An 18,453-nucleotide genomic window follows, 5' to 3' on the forward strand; every position below is an offset into this window, starting at 1 on the left:
CAGTGGAAACAAAATAGAAAATTCTTTTCAGTAGCACCTTAGAGACCAACTGTGTTTGTTCTTGGTATGAGCTTTTGTGTGCATGCACACTTCTTCAGATACACTGAAACAGTGGTTCGTGATCACAAAGACATGAGAATAATGCATGTATCATGACCTCTGTATTGTTGGAAGGGCTGTTTCCACACTGCAGGTAAATAGACAAGACACATTCTAAGCTTTCAAAGAAAATATATTGGTTTGGTGCACTGCTAAATTGCTTAGTGGCAGCCAAAATGAGCAAAGGAAAGGGGCTGGAGGAACCTCCGGGGGGGGGGGGGGCTCAAAATGACCTACACCATGGATTGTAGGGTTTTATTTTGATCAGGTAAAACAGTATGCAGCCAGGTAATCATGAAGCACTTTTGTAGGTACTATTCCAACTTCCTGCAGTTGTGCTGAGATTTGCAATGTTTTACTGCAAAATGTTGCATTGCTTTTCTTAAGTTCCCTTTGATAAAATTTCTACTTACAAATTTAAGTGTATTACTATATTACAGGAGTGTGCACAGATCTTAACTGTTTCTGAGTTACTCTCTGCTTGAGGCTTCAAGCTATTCAAGATGGTCCACTGTCTGTTTCATCAGGGGTTTTAAAACTGAGGGGCACTGGCCAACAAAGTATTGAGCCCAGGAACCATACAACTGCCCACCCACCCCTTCTGAACCTTCAGTTTGAGAGGTTAATACTGGAGCTGGAAATGAAATAGATTTTTAAAGAGTAATTTTAGGTGTGAATTTATGGAAAGAAGAAGGTTACAAGAAGTATCATCATACACCAACGGCTTTTATTTAGTTTCAGAAACCTTTCACAAGATGGTAAAAAACTTTTACAACCACTTCTAATTTTCTCTCTCTCTTCCATGGTTCCACATCAGTTCTAACCCCACTGTGTGCCAAGTCCAATAACTTACCATGCATCTAAAGTGATAGATACAGGCTATGAAATTCTTTATTCTATTGTAGCAGCTTATGCAGGTGCAGCCAAATACCAAGCCTCGGGACAAAGTTTTACACAAAAACTTTACAATGTAGAATTTGAATTTTTAAAATATAGAACTTAAAATCTACACAAAAACTGGTAAAAATCAAGCACAAGTACAAGGACTGAAACTTAACCCAGGTGAAAAGGAGAGAATCTCATCTTCCTTTCAAGTGCCTTTATTCTGCTACAGAACAGTAGAAAAAAAAAGCTTTTTGTGTGGTTAGTTTAAATTATACACTCTGTAGATACTATGGACCAATTTAAAAGTTACACATATAGCAACAGATGTCCATCGGGTTCATGTGGATTGCTCACACAATCCAACTGGATTGCTGGAAACAAGTCAGGCAAAATTTGAAAAGAAAATTTCGTGTGTAACTTCCCCCCTCCCCCACCCCCAGACAAAACTTTTACTGATGGGCACACTGCACCCCAGGTCCATGGTGGCCACTTTCGTCATCAGAACTATCGTTGTAAGCTTCACGCCTCTGGCCGCCACCTGAACCGCGAGTGGTATCAAATTCTTGAAGTTCTACCTCCTCTGCATCACTAATTATGTTGGAGATTTCTGGTCTGGCAGGCAGAAGATCTTCAAGTTCCTAAAAAGAAAGTATTGGAGTGAGAGTGATGCAAAAATGTAGTACTAGCAGGAACACAAGTTCTAGCAGGCACCTTCTGCACCAACTTTGGAACATCTGCTGAAAGCTTTCCTATTCTACCAGGCCTATGCAGAAAATTAAGAAATCCTTCTACAATGGTTAACTGATGTCTGCTTTTATTTTATTTTTGTTTTATGTTTTATTTAAAGTTTCAAGCCATGGCTTGGACAGTACCCTTTCCTCCACTTATATATATAAAAAATGGGCTTTATAGCAATTGTACTAGGAAAAGGGCCCAGTGTAAGAGCTTGTGTTTTTATCACCATCCTTAAATCTATGCTTGTAGAATCAGGCCAGGTGTGTAGTCTAATCTAGCAGCCAATGTTGGACCTACTCAGAGTAGGCCCAATGAAATTAATGGAGTTAAGTCAATTTCACCTTCAATGAGTCTACTCCAAGCAGAGGAACACAGCTGGATAAAACTGTTTCCTATAATGATCAGATGTAATGGTGATGTACAGCTTCCCCATATTCTGCAGCTGGTGTGCAGAAGAGGTGAACATTTAGAGATACATCCTGGGGTACTCACCGTAAGCTTTTCTGGGCTAATCCAGTTGTTTTCAGGAAAATGCACGTCAAACTTTATATAAAGATCTCCCTTTTCAAAGGGATTGCGGTACTGTGGCATTCCTTCCCCCCGAACAACACGGACACAGCCTGCAGAAATGGACAAAGGCAATAGTTGTTAAGAGACAGTCTGTAGTTTTCCCCTCTGTGTAAAATCAAATGCATTAACAGGATAACAGGCTTCCAAACAGCTCCAAAAGCCCATGAGGTTTTTTAATGGTAAAGGGACCCCTGACAGTTAAGTCCAGCCGCAAATGACTGTGGGGTTGCGGCGCTCATCTCGCTTTACTGGCAGAGGGAGCCGACATTTGTCCGCAGACAGTTTTTCTGGGTCATGTGGCCAGCACGACTAAGCCACTCCTGGCAAAACCAGAGCAGTGCACGGAAATGCTGTTTACCTTCCCGTCGGAGCAGTACCTATTTATTTACTTGCACTTTGACATGCTTTCAAACAGCTAGGTTGGCAGGAGCTGGGACAGAGCAACGGGATCTCACCATTTTGCGGGGATTTGAACCACCAACCTTCTGATCGGCAAGCCCTAGGCTCAGTGGTTTAGACCACAGCGCGACCCGCGTCCCTATGACGTTTTCTTACCTGGTTCAATTACTTTTCCTGGAGGGTATTTCACCACAATTTGACGTCCGTCAAGGTGCTTAAATGTGAACTGAAAGCCACACAGTGCTTCAACAAGTCCTATTTTGTGCGTCATGTGCAAATCATTCCCATCTCTTTGAAACACCTTGGAAAAGGGAGGGAAAGTTTAGCGGCAAATGCATGAGCAGATGGGCTACCATAACAAAAAAACAAAAACAAAGCAACCCTCTCCTTTATGGTATTTCAAGTTCAGTGGTAAGGAGTGCTTTAGTTCCCTTCAGTCGTTTTACTTCCTCAGTTCCCAGATACCTGTTCAATGTCAAAATCCTCAGGAAAACTGGCATGCAGAAGTGCACAAGGGTCAACACAACAGATGCTGGGACACAGCTGTTTATGTAATGCCTACATGTTAGTCACAACCCTTGTAAGAAATGCAGACTGTCACTTGCATAGTCATTGCAATGTAGCCCCATGCCAGTTTCCTAGAAGAACTTCTCACTAGACCCCTTGAGAAGTTTGGAAAGTCTGCACGACTCTTGCATTTGGGACATATGCTTAAGATGCAGTGGGGAGCAGATGGAAGATGGCTGGAGAATATGCGTTGATACTCTGAGGACATGGGAGCTGAATCTGTCCTTGTGCCCAACCAAAACAAAACCTGAAAGCATGTCACTGTATTTTGTACATCCTCATCTTGTCACCTCAATTTCTCTTCTCGCTCCCTCTAATTTCCCTCATTCGTATGACTCAAAGCTCAGCAACCTCATTAGTCTGGAATGAAGAAGATAGGATTGTCTTCTGAGTAAGCACGAACTCCTCAGTGATGCTTCCTCCAAAGCCAGGCTGCACACATTCATAAGCTTTGCCCTCCCTATGGCTTGGGGCAGCCGCTGAAGCAAACAGCTCCTATTAAGAGTGTCTTTGCAACGACGGGACAAGTGGCAAAGAGCACTAGGGCAGCTTTCCCTCTCTCCTGGACAAGGCAGAGGGCAGGTGAGTTACAATCCTAGCCATAATCTCACTGAAATAATAAAATCTTCTGAACTTTATGGGACATCTGATGAACAGGACATTAATTGTATCTGTCACTTACAAAAATGACCCAAAACACAATATAAACAGTAAAACCCAATTGTAACAAAATCAATAAAAACCACAAATAAAATACATGTTTTACTAATCGTGGCCTACTAAAAAAAAGGAGAAAAAGAGGGCACAAATACGAGAAACCCTTCAAAATTTAGGGCCAAAAGCCTGGGTACAAAGACAAGTATTTGCCTGTCACCTAAAAATAGATAAAGATGGTGCCAGGCATGTCTCCCTGGGAAGAGCACTTCACAAGCAGAGAGCTACTAGTGAAAAGGCCCATTCTCGTCCCATGAAGGGGGCATACAGAGAAGCACTTCAGATGATAATGCAGAGTACAGACCAGGCTTTTTGTCTGTCTTGAGCTACGTAGGAACCATTGTGAGGGAAGGGAAAAAATGGGTGCTGGCCTCTAGCTAGATCATGAACTCCTAGTGCTTTGTGTTACACTGAAATCTCAAAGGTAGACAAAAGATATCACATACAGGAGTATCTTGAATTTACATATGACTACACTCCTATATATGAATTTTGAGACTAGAACTGGGGGGGGGGGGGGAAGAATAGTAGAAATTGCCTTGGCTATGACAACTCCAGGACTAGGATAACTCACAGAATTCAGTGGGGCCATCAGACTTAAGATTCATTAAAATGAACTCACTCAACTTAGTTAGACCAGTTTCATTTGTTTCAATGGGAATACTTTAAAACACGGCTTAGCTGGATGCAGCCCAGAGAGACTTGTTAGCAAAAATACAAAGCTTTGGGCTGAAAGGCTTTTGCTTTACTTCTGAACATTCAATTGTTTTTTGTTTAATTCTGAATAGCAGCCAAAGTGTATTTCAAATGGCTCAGGTCACAACAGCAAGGAGTTCACCACAATACATTTTACTGGGAAAGGTACGAGAACAAAAGCAACCATGTCTCAAATGGCCTCTGACCATTATGAAGAGTTGCCCATTGCTAGCTTCTCTGGTTTCCAGAATGCGTATTTAAAATAGCAGCAGGTTTGCTATGTTATCTTTCTCTAGTTGCGCATACGTAAAGCATGGAAACAAGCAACACAGACATACCTATTTTAATTGCTAGGTAACAATTAGGTGCCTAGAATGTACTAAATGCTGTACACAGATTTAAAAACATGATAGGCCCTGCTCACAGGCCTACATTTCTAAAAAAGATTAGACACGCAGGGAAAAAGAGAAGAGACTAATCACACACAGTAGCAGTTCATATAAATGACCAGGTTGAACAGAGGCTGGGCTGCTGATAGTTGGGGGCAAGCGGCACATGGTCCCTTGGCTGAATCTACTGGGTGGGGCCCCATTTCTCTCTCTGCTACTGTCAACTAATTTGTTCACACAAATTATCACAGGTTAAACTGGGGGAAGCCTGTGTCCCTCCTGACCCCTGGGCATGCTGGCTGGGGCTGACAGAATACAACAATATATGGGTCAGAATCTGGAGGTTCCCCACCCCTGGGTTAGATCCAAAAAAGTGCCCTTCTGCATATATGTTTCTTCTGCTCATGGGAGGTATGTTTTTACACCATGTGGCAAGACACCAAGTGCAAAAGGTGATTCTAACTCCCGGGATTATCTGCTCTTGCAAGAGATGGTGCAATATCTCCTGAAAAGCCGAAACACAAGAATTGCTCACTCTCTTGCACAAGCACAGGCAGAACAGCACCAGCAGCAATTTTCCTTTTGCTCATGGCTATCTAGTTCAACTCCATTATCACCCACGCATTTAATGGAGCACCACCACACACACCCCCAACCGCCGCAAGCCTCAGTATTCGAAAGGCTTCAAAAGGTCTGCAATAAAAAGACAGCTTTGCATTTCAGGCAACAAGTTACCTCATGCTCCTTTTCCTGAAGCAGGAGAACAATGTCACCTGGCTCCACTCCGGGGGCTTGATCGGCCTCTCCAGTAAAGGTGATTCTCTGCCCGTGCTTCATGCCTTTATCTACATGGACTTCAAGGATCTTCACTTCTTTGATCACCTTCTTCCCTTCACATTTTTTACAGCGATCTTTTTCATTAATTACTTCCCCTAGAAAAGAGAGACACACCCAGTTATGGCCCAGTTTCAAGGGGTGGAAAACATCTGCCATGTGGGACAAACACAGCCCTCCAGGCCTTTTTATCTGGCCCATGCGACTTTCCCCCAGACCACACTTCTCCACGGTCCTATTCTGCACCCTCCTGGAGTGCCTCTGCCTGGCTGGAATGTGCCCAAGTCTGATAACGCCTCTGGCTTGCCTGCATGGAGTGTGTGAAAGTGTGTATGAACATGCTTTGACTTGTGAAGTCAGAATGCAACCCCCTGTACAAAGACAGGGGTCACATCTGTTGCCACACCCATTTTCTGCCCCTGGCCACCATGTCACTCACACACGGCCCCTGGAAGGTTGCCCAAATGAGAATGTGGCCCTTTGAATCCCCCTGCGCTGATGGGATTCTGTTGCATGTTGAAGTCCCCTGTGTTTTCACAAACTTTTGGAGGCCATGCTTCAATTACCGTTAGCCCTGGTCTCAATCTTATTGATGCTTATTTTATTCCTGTGAGGTGAAACTCAAAAAATTAGAATATCGTGGAAAAGTCCATTTATGTAAGCAATTGTTTTCATTAGCTACTGGAGTTTAATATATGAGACAGACTCAAGACATGCAAAGCGAGATATATCAAGCCTTTATTTGTTATAATTGTGATGATTATGGCGTACAGCTGATGAGAATTCCAAATTCACAATTTCAACTTGGGGGTTTTCATCAGCTGTATGCCATAATCATCACAATTATAACAAACAAAGGCTTGAACTATCTCGCTTTGCATGTCATGAGTCTATCTCATATATTAGTTTCACCTTTTAAGTTGAATTACTGAAAGAAATGAACCTTTCCACGATATTCTAATTTTTCGAGTTTCACCTGTATGTTTAAACTGTATTTCACTGGTATCATTTTGTTTATTATGGAAACCCCTTTGGGTTTATGACAGAAAGCAATCTACAAGAATCACCCCCCACTCCAATCACTCCAATAATAAAATGGTTCCTTAGTCCTGCTCCATAGTTTGCTTCTTTACTAAGATGCAAGGCACACCTACCTACAAGCGCTGCTGGTGTCTCAATGTGGTTCGCTAAAACCAGGTCAGGAACTTCCCCATTCAAATGTGTGTCATTTAAAGCAGGAAGACAGGCTAAGGCTAAGATACCTGACCTCCCCACAGGAAGAGCCAACTCGCAACTATTCAGGAACAGCTGAGCTGCTGATCACCCATGACCATGCTGATCAGGTTATGAGGAATGTAGACCAGTTCCTTCCATGTCATTTCTTGCATATGCTTTCTATACTCCTACATTACTGGAACAACCACTGCACCACTCCTGCAATGTAGGAGTTAGGCCTAAGGTGTCATAATGCAATTGCCACTGGCGCATCTAGTAGATGACTAGTTGTATGTGTATCATCCTTAAGAGTTCTATATTCCCACTGCATTGACAAACCACACCAATGAAAGCAAGGCAAAGAGCAAACCATGTTGCCTATGTGTCTAAACAATTCAATGGGGAGCAGAGATTTATGAGCTTCTCATCTTGCTAACTTGCACCCTAGTTTTAGCTATCATAATGTATTGAAACTTAAGGGAGTTTTCTTGAGATGAGATGATTGTGGTGAATTGATTGGCTTACCTTCTCCATTGCAGTCGGAGCAGACAGATTGCATCTGCTGAACCATCCCAGGAGCCAGCTGCCTGATCATGATACGCACACCTCTGCCTCGGCAAGCCGCGCACTTCTGAACTGCTCCAGATTTACCCCCTTGGCTACATCAAAAATATGTTGATTTCGTATTATTATAAACTCAAAAAGAAAACATAGCTTTACATCTTTGGAGCCTGGGAACATCTAATCCTGTAGCAAGTCTTAAAGCTTAGGAGATGCAGGTCTTAGTGCTTTGGATGCCGGGCCACTTGAAAACTCGTATAAGCACTTAGCAAGGAAGAGCAGCATGCAGGCAACATGCACACAAGGGCATCTTGTTGCAAAGCTGAACGATATAACCCTACGAACAACTGAACCTTAGGTGGACATGGACGTTTTTGTTAGCAGTTATTTGATTCCAGCAATTTTAATTATATACCAACTGATTGTAGAAAAACCCCAAGCGATTTACAAAAAGATACCAATAAAATTATCAGTAAAAACAGCCATTTTAAAAAACTAAAATAACAATTTAAATCAGTGATAAGCTAAAACCAGATTAGAATGCATGTAAACATTCTACATATCTGGATAGGCTTGTCTAAACAAAAAATTATTTATATTTAATTTTCATTTTTAAATCTTTACTCAATTTTGCAAGGATCAAATCATTAATCTTTTGAAGACAGATGAATGCAAAAAACAAGCAAACAAAAAAACAACTCACCCGTTACATGAACTACAAAGAACATTCTTGCTAAGTTGTAGTTTGGTAGTCTTTCCATTATAAAGATCTTCTAAAGAAACTCTGAGTAAGGGAAAGGGATTGTGCTTTAGGTTTTGGTTCAAGTATCAGCAGAAGACAGAACACATTTTGTTTTAAAACATTTGCAGGCACAACTATTGAAAGGTTACATGAAGTAACAAAAACATATTCCAGACACTGAATATACACTGGTAAAAAATGTTAGCACTATTGTTTTTAGACCAGCCCAAGAGCTGGATGAGCTGCAATGTAGAAAAATTATGCCCATCAACTTGTTGCCATTATATGGTAGCTCTACTTTCTCTTACCAGGATTTCACATGTGCACCAAAGTATCCATACCCCATAGCAAAGCAATGCATCATTACTACAACATGCATACTCTATCTTCCTTCCAATGAACTCAACATACATGAGCCTTCCAATTCATCCTCACATAGCCGTGTGGGGCAATTAGCCTAAAACAAAGATACTCAACTTGGTGCCCTCTAAAGACTGTTTTGACTATAATTCCCATTGTCCCTGACCATTGCCATTGCGGCTGATAAAGGTTGTAGTCCAACAATATCTGGAGGGCACGGCATGGGCTAACCCTGGCCTGAGAACTAGCAATAGATCCAAGGTCACCCATTAATTCAGTGGAGATTTGAGCTTGGGTTTCTCCAGTCCTACCTCAGCACTCTCACCACAGCAAAGGCCTGTCTTACTCCTATCAAGGTCTTCAGTGGAGGCTGTGTTCTTGGTGCCTTCACCTTCAGGGAGAGGTTAAGGCAGGTGGCTACCAGGTGGCTCTGCAAGTAAGGAGTCTCGTGTGTATCTCTCAGATGTCTGTATTAGCATTTAAGCACCAGCTCAGTGTTCCTGTTCACACAGGCATACAACAATATCTTTCCTGACCTTCCCAATGGGGTTTCTCTTTTTATATTGTAATTTTATGTTATGAACCACCTTCAGACCTATGGGTATATGGCAGTATACTACTACTACTAATGTTTTCTGTTGAAGGGAATCTGGCAGCCTGAATGATTAAGTGTGGACTTTTTAATATATAATTATCTTGGTCTGGTGATTTGTAAGATATTTTAGTGATTCTATGTTCAAAAGACAGGCTACAAACATTTCAAATACCGGTACATGATTATGACAGCAAACCAAGGTGTTCCGTAAATCAAGAGGCTTCAGCTGTTTCAGGGAGATTTTTAATTCAAATTTTGACTAGAGGCATAGCCACTAGTTTTTATTGCTGTCCTCTTTCCCTTAATTGCTGCCCATCCTTTCTCAAGCAGCATAGCCAGGACTTTCACACTCAACACAGCAACCATTTTAGACCTACTTTCACAGCGCATGGTTGTTTTTCCTTTGTACCACTGCTTTTTCCAAGAGCAATGCAAAAATATGACAATACATACTGTAGCAACATAACCAGTAAAAGCCACCAGCTGACGAATAAAAAGGAAAGATTTTACAAACCACAGTTAAAAGCTGCAGCCAGTTTCTAGAGCCCTTTAGTGAAAAATACAGATTTTAAAGGCAGCAGATTCCAGTTTATGCTTTCAGCAAGAATAAATTCTCACTGAATTCCAGATGGAGACATTTTAATGGAAGATTTCACACATTATTTGTTTGAAAGATCTGTATATGACCCTTCAGCTTCCAGGGAGATTTAAAAAAAAACAACCCAATATAAAATACATAACATATTGAGAGAGAAAAACAGACATCAAAACACATTTAGAAGGCTGGGGAAACAAAAATATATTTTGTCGACACTGAAAGAATCACAATGTTGGCACTATCTGGGCCTGCCTGGGAAGGAACCTTCTTTAATATATTTTTCATACCAGTCAAGTACCCCCCCAAGGGCTTTTAATATCATTTAAGATTATTTACATTAATATTCTGATCTCTGCATTTCACTGTGGTTTAAGCTCAATGAAGATGTTTTGTGGTTTTGTATATTCAGTTTTAACATGACTATGGATGAAATTATGTTATCTGCTAAGACATGGCTGTTTCACATGACAAGATGTTGGTTTTCAAGTTAGAAGCAAAAAAAACCCAACAATGATCATCACCCTATAACTCTGTTAATGGGGCAACTCGTAAATGTGAGAAAATTCCACAAATGGAACACTGGCACTGAAAAGGCTCTTCCTGGTTAACTCCCAACCCATCTCAGGTGAAATTAAGGATTTTGTTTTGACTTGGGACACATTCATGGAATAAGAACTGCATGCTACAATTCTTCAGTACATTTGCTCTGTCAGAATGCAGCATTCTAAAGTAGAAGCAACACTTGGCTAGCTCCTGCTCAGGCTTGTGTATACTCCTCACTTTAAAATGAATCAAATAAACAAACCATTTCTGCACCAATGTAATCTGAATTTTGCAACTTGCATAATTAATGGAAGCAAATTGGCATTTTCTTAATTTTGCACCATTAATTCTGCTTCTGCTTTTTATTGCTTCAATTTTATATGCTGCCTTTCTGCACTTGGCACCCAATCAAGGCCTAGTTAAAGATTGGGGAAAGGAGCTATGCAGAACATTAAGCTCGCCTCCTGCCAATAAAATCCGACTCAGCACCACTCTAAGACAAATACACTAGGCATCTTACTAGCTGTAAAGGGTTTTTTGTTCTTTAAAAAATAAATTTCAGGTTATTCAATTCTGTACCCATCACTGCCTGCCTAGTCCACCTGCTGCATTAAACTAGAATTTCAGAATACCTGCCTCACTCCACCTACTCTTGTGAAGGCTTGCTTTCTCACTTGATCTGCTTGGAACAGTCTGCTGTTCCAACTTGTCTGCTTTTCATTGTGAACAACTTGAACTTCAATGTTTTTAATCACATTGACTTGGTAGAACGATAGCCTCAGGTTTACAGTGATCTATACACTAGGCTGTTAATAAGTGGTTTTGCTGCAATGATTAGTCCAACCCGTCTTGTAAATGTATCAAGTTACCTAAAGCATGGGTGAGGCTTTAATATTCCATTCACTGATGATTTAGTAGCTTGGCCTTATTTCTTTAGTAACTTACCTTGGCAGAAACAAACCAACACATAACCAGGTACCAGTTCCTTGGGATTATCTATTACAATGCTGGATTACTTTTTTGTGTTCAAGGCTAAACCCATAATTTTTTCTCTCTAGCGTTTTTTAAAACCCCATCTGAATTTTTAAAAAACCCATTTGATGAGAGAGAGAGAGAGAAGGCTCCGTGGAGAAGCAGGAAGAACATTAATCTCTTGTAAAGGTTTGGTGTGACAATGGAGGTATACCAAAGGGGCAACATTGGGCCCTATGGAGATCTCGTCCCACCTACACTCACAATGGAAGGGGTTATGCTAATCATTTGTGTTGAGTCAGGTGTTACACAAACTCTGCAGCTAAGGTTTCAGCCTTAAAAAAGTGAAGGGATTTTCTGCTGTGCTGCCACTCTACGTAAATTGCTTGCCAGGTGAGATGCACTAGACCATCACTGCATCCTTTCAGGTGCCTGGTGACAAAATGACTTTAAAGACAGCTTTTAAATGTTGCGGTGGCTTAAGTTGTGTATATTTTAATAACTGGATTTGTTTCGTTGGGTTTGGTATGGAATGTTGTGTGTACAATACTGTATTATTATTTAGTTGTCTTAAGTTTCCTTGGAAAATAAGGCAGGGTAGACTTAAAAAAACAAAACAAATAAATGCTGGATCACCAAGGCTATTTTGATATCAGGTAGCTTCAGATAACTTTAAATCATGTGTACTTGAAAGTCCTTCAGATTTTCATGAGAACTTCAGCCCACCAATAAAGCAGTTATGCATTCAGGACAGGAACTTCCCCCAGAGACAATAAGCCAGGTACTTACTTGAGTGGATGCATCATATCTTCACCTCTTCTTCTTCCGTTGCGACTTCTACTCTGACTACCCATGAAACTGAACAGTCCCCCACCAAATATGTGGGAGAAAATATCGTCCATTCCTCCACCTCCACCACTACCTTCTCGGAGGCCTTGTTCTCCATACCGGTCATACAATTCGCGTTTCTCGGGATTTGAGAGAACTTCATAGGCAAAGCTTATTTCTTTGAACTAAGGAGGTAAATGTAAATGAAATGAAATGCCCATTATTTGCATGTTTGGCAATATATGTACAATAGGAAGGGAAAGTGTTTCGGCAGATACACTTCTACTTCATTACAATGTTTTATAAGCAGATATATGCAAAATGCCAGTCCAGTCTGGACTCTGTCAACAGACAGGTGAGCAGACTCTGGGCACCCAACTCTCCTGCATTCGTTTACTGACCTATCTTCAAAGAACAGGCCTCTCCTTTGCTTCTGAGGAGGACCAGGTATATCCTTCTCTGCACAGCTGATCCATCCTTCTTCTGTGCATTGCTCTCAGGCATCTCAGTGATTCACTATACAAGCATGTCACATCTGTGTCATTCATGAACTTTCTCCATTACTCACATTGATTCGAACAAGCTGCTCTCTGCAGTCATGTGTCAAAGCACAGCTAATGGCAAGAAGGCAGCTTTGATTATCTTATAACATTCACATCACACTGCTTCTCCAAAGAGACAAGGTTAGTGCGCATGAATATTGTTCCTTTTTATTCTCACAACAGATCTGAGATAGAACGGGGCTGCTAAGTAAGTTTCACCACCGATCATGGATTTAAACAAACATTTCATTCAGTTAAAGCTGAGTACTACCTACACCTCACCGATGGCTACTCTTCCACCAGTGTGATCATTTTCGCATATTCTCCTCTTTTCAGTTCTTCTCAGACTACGTGTTCACAAGCTATTTTGGCCAGCATTGTGTCTTGTTCATCTTAAAATGCAACAATTTGCAGAAGAAGTCTTACCTTGTCACCTGCATTTGGATTCTTATCAGGGTGGTACTCCTTGGCAAGCTTCCGGTATGCCTAAATGGCAAAAGGAACCAATGTAACTAGTTAGTGGGGAAATGAATACAGATTTTGAGTTCAGCTTGTCCTTCCTCACTCCCAAAAAAGCCCCTGAAGTCAACTAGTGCTTGAAAAACCTATTTTTTATTTTTTAAAAATCCATTACAAGAACAAGCTTGCATATGAGCCCCCATTGAAATGAAACTAGATTACCAGTAAACAGCATTAGGTTATCAATCTGACGAGGCTTCAGAACAGTGCAGATGTATAATAACCTTATCAAAGCCCAACACATCTCAGATACATCCTCCTGAGGGAAAACTTTATACCTGTCTACAGTATTTCCATATGGGTTCATCATACCATTGCATCACTGCAGTGCAGTAAAAGACTGTCTGGTAGCTGTTAACCACATTATTGGTGGCAGATTAGAAAATTAAAATTATGCTTCCTCTTTTCTCAATCTCTTCCATGCACACAAATCCTATTCATATTTGCTGCTGCCATAAAAAAATCTGCCCTTAATAAAATGGTGTGAATTCTCAACTAATTCAATATTCATACTCTCCCTGTTTACATTAACAGCCACCACTACTTCTTCAATTAAATATGACATAGTGCTTTTAATATGTACTTTATAACTGTTTGTGTTTAACCTTGCAACCATCCCCTTAAGAAGATCACTACTAATGGTTTGATATGTGCTCAAAGTCCATATGCACAGAATGGAAATAGGGCCCACAAATAAAAAGTTAATTCTCAACAAGACACACTACTATTTCCTCAAAGTCAGCAAAAATCTCCAAAGATCAACAATGAGAACAATTTGGAGTTGGTTATAGTGAAGCTTCACTAAAAATCTGTGTGACTGATGCTAAGAAGTAATCCTGTAACATGACCAAGACTGAAAAGTATTTTCAGTGACTGCCCTGAGTTAATACTGTGTGCCAAACTATTGAAGTTGAGATGCTACTAGGATTACAAACATTGTCAGAAATATCAGCCATCCTGAACTGTTTCCATTAATGACATCACCATTGGTACCTATTTGAATGGACCATCTCTTTTTACAGTATTGTATCCCGATTCCCGAACACAACTATGCAATGAAGTAGCATTAAGATTTACAATGTTGCTCATCAGGACACAACTTCATATTTTAAGACCTAGGACCTATCTTTAACCCAAAGCTGTAAAAAGGCACAAACTAGCAATTGTTTCACTGAATTAATCTCTTCTCTCTAGTGACCAAAGAGGGACAGAAACTTTACATGTGCAAGTTGTTACATCAGAATTTTCTTATACATTAATTAAAAGTAATATATCTCTGCCCTCTACTTCAAGTCATCCTGAATTTTTAAGCTTTACTGTTTCCTTCCGAAAGAAAAATAATAAGCAAAATTATGGTAGTACTACTGGTGCAAACCAACATAGGCTGGAACGCAACCCACTTCCAGGTCCTAATCTACCAATTAAAGAATAACCTTTAAAGAGTCAAATGGCGTCTTCAGCCATCTGTTATAGCCAATGATTGCAATTCAGAGACCATCATTTTGTATGTACCAAAGCTTACAAACAAGCAGTGGGAATTTTGATTCCCACATAGGAGCCTTCCCATGCCACACTGTTAGCTGCCTTTGATATTTCCAGGGTTCAAAAACTGCTTGCTGTGATAAGCAATATGTGCATCTGTGAAAAGAAGGTTCTCTAGACTCTGCAATGTATTTCTCCAAAATATTTGCAAGTGCAACACAATCCCACTAGCAAGTCCAGTTAAATGTTTGCCTCTCACCTAGAAAGCATCTATTTGAGAAATATTAAAATGGCCACAGTTATTCAAAATTACACCCTAATTTGACTTTCTATTTTTTGAAAAGTTTAGATCATGCAAGTGGTTCAAAAACAAAAATCACATTTTAATGTAACTTTCAGGAAGTTTTCCTGGATATGTTCTATTTTTAAAGGGACATAGTCAAAAGGAATATCAGGGCATAGTTAATTTTGCTACTCACCTAAACTTTCATTTTAAAGGGATAAGACACTGCTAAATCTCAGCAGCCCTTAGTAAGCAATCACCTATCACTGTAGTGACCAAACACCACTTTAAAGGAGGAACATGTGTACAGAATATAAATAGGGTTTTTCTGAATCTACATGAAGGAACTTATTTATTTCTGTTAACCTCAGAACCATCTTATCACTCATGCTTCCTCCAAAATACCTGCTTCCATAACAACGAATACCCAGTCCAAACAAATTATGCTATTACACGCCCAAATGAAGAGGATCTATTCCCCAGTAGCACCACCCTTCCGTCACAAACAGGCAGGACATGGTTATTAACCAGCTGAAGGCTCTGATGTGGGATAGGGCTCTCAAAGACTAGATGAGGAAAGAAGTGGGTTGTGCCTTACAAAAACAAGTTAATGGCAATTAATCTTGAAAGGGTTAAGACGAAGGGGTTATGTTACCTAGGGACTTTTGACCTTTCCACCCCCACTCCCCTTTTTGAACAGCCAGGATGAGAAAGGATCACCTACAGAGGAATGAAGGCGAAGAATGAAGCTTGTGCTTTTGTAGACAGAAACAGATTGTGCCCGAATGAGATTCAGCATATGTGGAAGTAAAAAATCAAGAGAATATAGGTTGGGGCACCATTCTAAATACCCTCCCCATGAATGAAGTGGTGAAATGATCTCCAGGTTAAACCAATTCCCAGGAGGCATGGGATTGGGGCAGGCATGGCCAAACTTGGCCCTCCAGTTGTTTTGGGACTATAATTCCCATCATCCCTGACTACTGGTCCTGTTAGCTAGGGATGATGGGAGTTGTAGTCCCAAAACAGATGGAGGGCGAAGTTTGGCCATGCCTGGATTGGGGGTTGGTAATGGACAGAAGAGTAGAAAATGAAAGGGAAAAGAGCTAACCTCCAGATCTCCCTCACCATCATAAGAAACTCCTCAAGGTTACAGGAGATGGAGTGACAAGGGGAATAAAAAATGGTGAGATGTGGAGAGTGGAAACTGACAGGTCATCCGTGTTCTCACATGGCCAATCCAGAAAGGCACAAACTTGTGAGGAGAGGCTCTTGATACCATGCAGCAAGCCTCAACTGTGGGGAGGGAATAAGAATATTGGTGAGATAGGGTAGCAGTAAGGGAAAACAGACACTAAGTTTAACTTCCAAGGCACAAAGAAGTTTTTTATGGGGGGTGCAAGAAGGCGGCAAAGAAAAGATGGGGAGAGAAAAGGAAGACCAGTCTCTGGCTCACCCTTGCCACCATGAAGGAACACAGAATTTTGAAAAATGGGGGACCTAATACCCACGACTTTCTTCTTGCTATCCTAAAAATAACTCATCAGCCATATAAAATCTATGGGTGCTGTGGTTCTGGATAGAATGTTAGGTTTTAATGCTGAAATCCACCTTGGGACTTTAGGGTGAAGGTCAGGCAACAAATTAAATAATAAAGTCTGCAAAGGGTGGAAAGGATAAAGAGTGGAATTAACAAGAAAATATCCCTCCCCTCCTTGTGATCATTAAGTAAGTCTTAACTCACATCTATGGGAGGGGCACACAGGAAAGAAAATGGGGAAGGGGGCAGCATCCAGCTTTCCCTCACTGCCACTCGCACAAGAGCACCCCCCATGCCCAACAACTGTTATTCAAAAGCATCCACTTCGCCATTGTGGCTAGTAAACACCATCAGCTCTCTCCTCCACAAATTCGTCCAAGTAAGATGGGGCAGGGTGCATAAGCAACCCCCTCCCAAATGTATATTTTAATGGTGTCTAAAGAGAAGTGACCCTAGGATATAAACACAATCAATCCAACACAACGCATCCCACTATCAGCATCCACCTTCTCCTTCAGGGCCTACTTACCTTCCAGAGCCAACACACCCGCTCCCACCTCACCCGGTGGCCCTTCTCCTCCTCCACATAACACCCACCACTAACCGGCAAGGTGGGCGCGGAGGTGTGTGTTTGTGTGTGTGTGTATAGGTTGGATACAAACGCCATAAGCAAAACCATAAGCAAATTATATGTATTAAAAACACGGTCCACCATCCTGCCCCCCTTCTCTCACCTTCCAGGGCCAGCACACGCCGAGAGCTCACTCCCACCTCCCCCCCCCACCGCCAAGCGGCCTTCCCTTCCTCCTCCACATACATACACACACACAGACACCCTCTGCTACCCAACAAGTCTGGGCCTGACCCTGCACTTCTGCCGCCTCCCCCCACCCCGCAACCGGCCCCGAAGGCCCTATCCAGGCCTCCTCCTCCCCCCCCCCACCGCCCGACCCCCGGCTAGGCCTAGCCAGGCGAGGCCTGCTCCAACCCCGGGCGTCTCCAATGACCCCGGTCACAAGCCGGTCCGGCACCGGCGGCCTCCCTCCCGCCTGGGCCTCCCCCCCCCCCCAGCCAGGCAGACCTTCTTGAGCTCGTTATCCGAGGCCCCCGGCGGCACTCCGAGGATGTCGTACAGCTTCGTGTCGGCTACGTTCGCCATGGCGGCCGGCTGGGAGGCGGAGGGAAGGGCGCCGACGACGACGACGACGACGACGACGAAGCCGCCCGGGTAGGTTGCGGGGAGAAAGGCCGGGAGGAGGAGGAGGAGGAGGAGGCCGTGCGCGCGCCCGCGTGTGTGTGTGAGGGAAAGAAGGAAGGGAGGGAGGGGGGAAAAGAGGAGAGAGAGAGAGAGCGCGCGCGAGAGAGCGGGCGAGTGGAAGAAGGGGGAAGGCCCTCCGCCACGCACGCGCCGACGTCGTCACGTCGCGACGCACGCACCGCAGCGCAGCGCACACCCGGATGACAGGGGAGCGAGAGGGAGAGGGTTGGTGGGCGGGGAAAATGAGGAGGCCCCGCCCACTCGTACCGGTCTCACGGAAACGGAACGCCACGCCCCCGCTTTCTCTTCCGCGCGGAACTCCTGGAAGTGAAGGGGAGAAGGGAGGGAAACACCGGAGTGGAGTTGGACTGAAGGGATCGGGGTTCTTAGGAGTTTGTGCCGAACATTAGTTGTCGCCACTGCCGCCTTTTCCCCTAGGGAATGCTGGGAATTGTAGTTCTGGGCAGGGGCGGATTAAAGGCCTTTTAGAGGCCCCAGGCACTGAAAAGGTCACTGTGTTCCCCCGC

General features: G+C 42.6%; 1 protein-coding gene across 1 annotated transcript; it reads right to left on the reverse strand.

Moving 5' to 3' along the window:
* Positions 1–804: 804 nt before the first annotated feature.
* DNAJA2 (DnaJ heat shock protein family (Hsp40) member A2) lies at positions 805–18,051 on the reverse strand. The gene is made up of 9 exons (XM_033156724.1): positions 17,750–18,051; positions 13,271–13,330; positions 12,264–12,487; positions 8,368–8,448; positions 7,629–7,762; positions 5,790–5,986; positions 2,845–2,989; positions 2,212–2,339; positions 805–1,622 (listed from the first exon to the last, which is right to left on the reverse strand). Exons 1-9 carry the CDS (start codon positions 17,825–17,827, stop codon positions 1,434–1,436), a joined length of 1,236 nt encoding a protein of 411 aa, XP_033012615.1. The 5' UTR covers positions 17,828–18,051; the 3' UTR covers positions 805–1,433.
* Positions 18,052–18,453: the final 402 nt, after the last annotated feature.

Source organism: Lacerta agilis, chromosome 8, assembly GCF_009819535.1.
Source record: "Lacerta agilis isolate rLacAgi1 chromosome 8, rLacAgi1.pri, whole genome shotgun sequence".
Taxonomy (NCBI): domain Eukaryota; kingdom Metazoa; phylum Chordata; class Lepidosauria; order Squamata; family Lacertidae; genus Lacerta; species Lacerta agilis.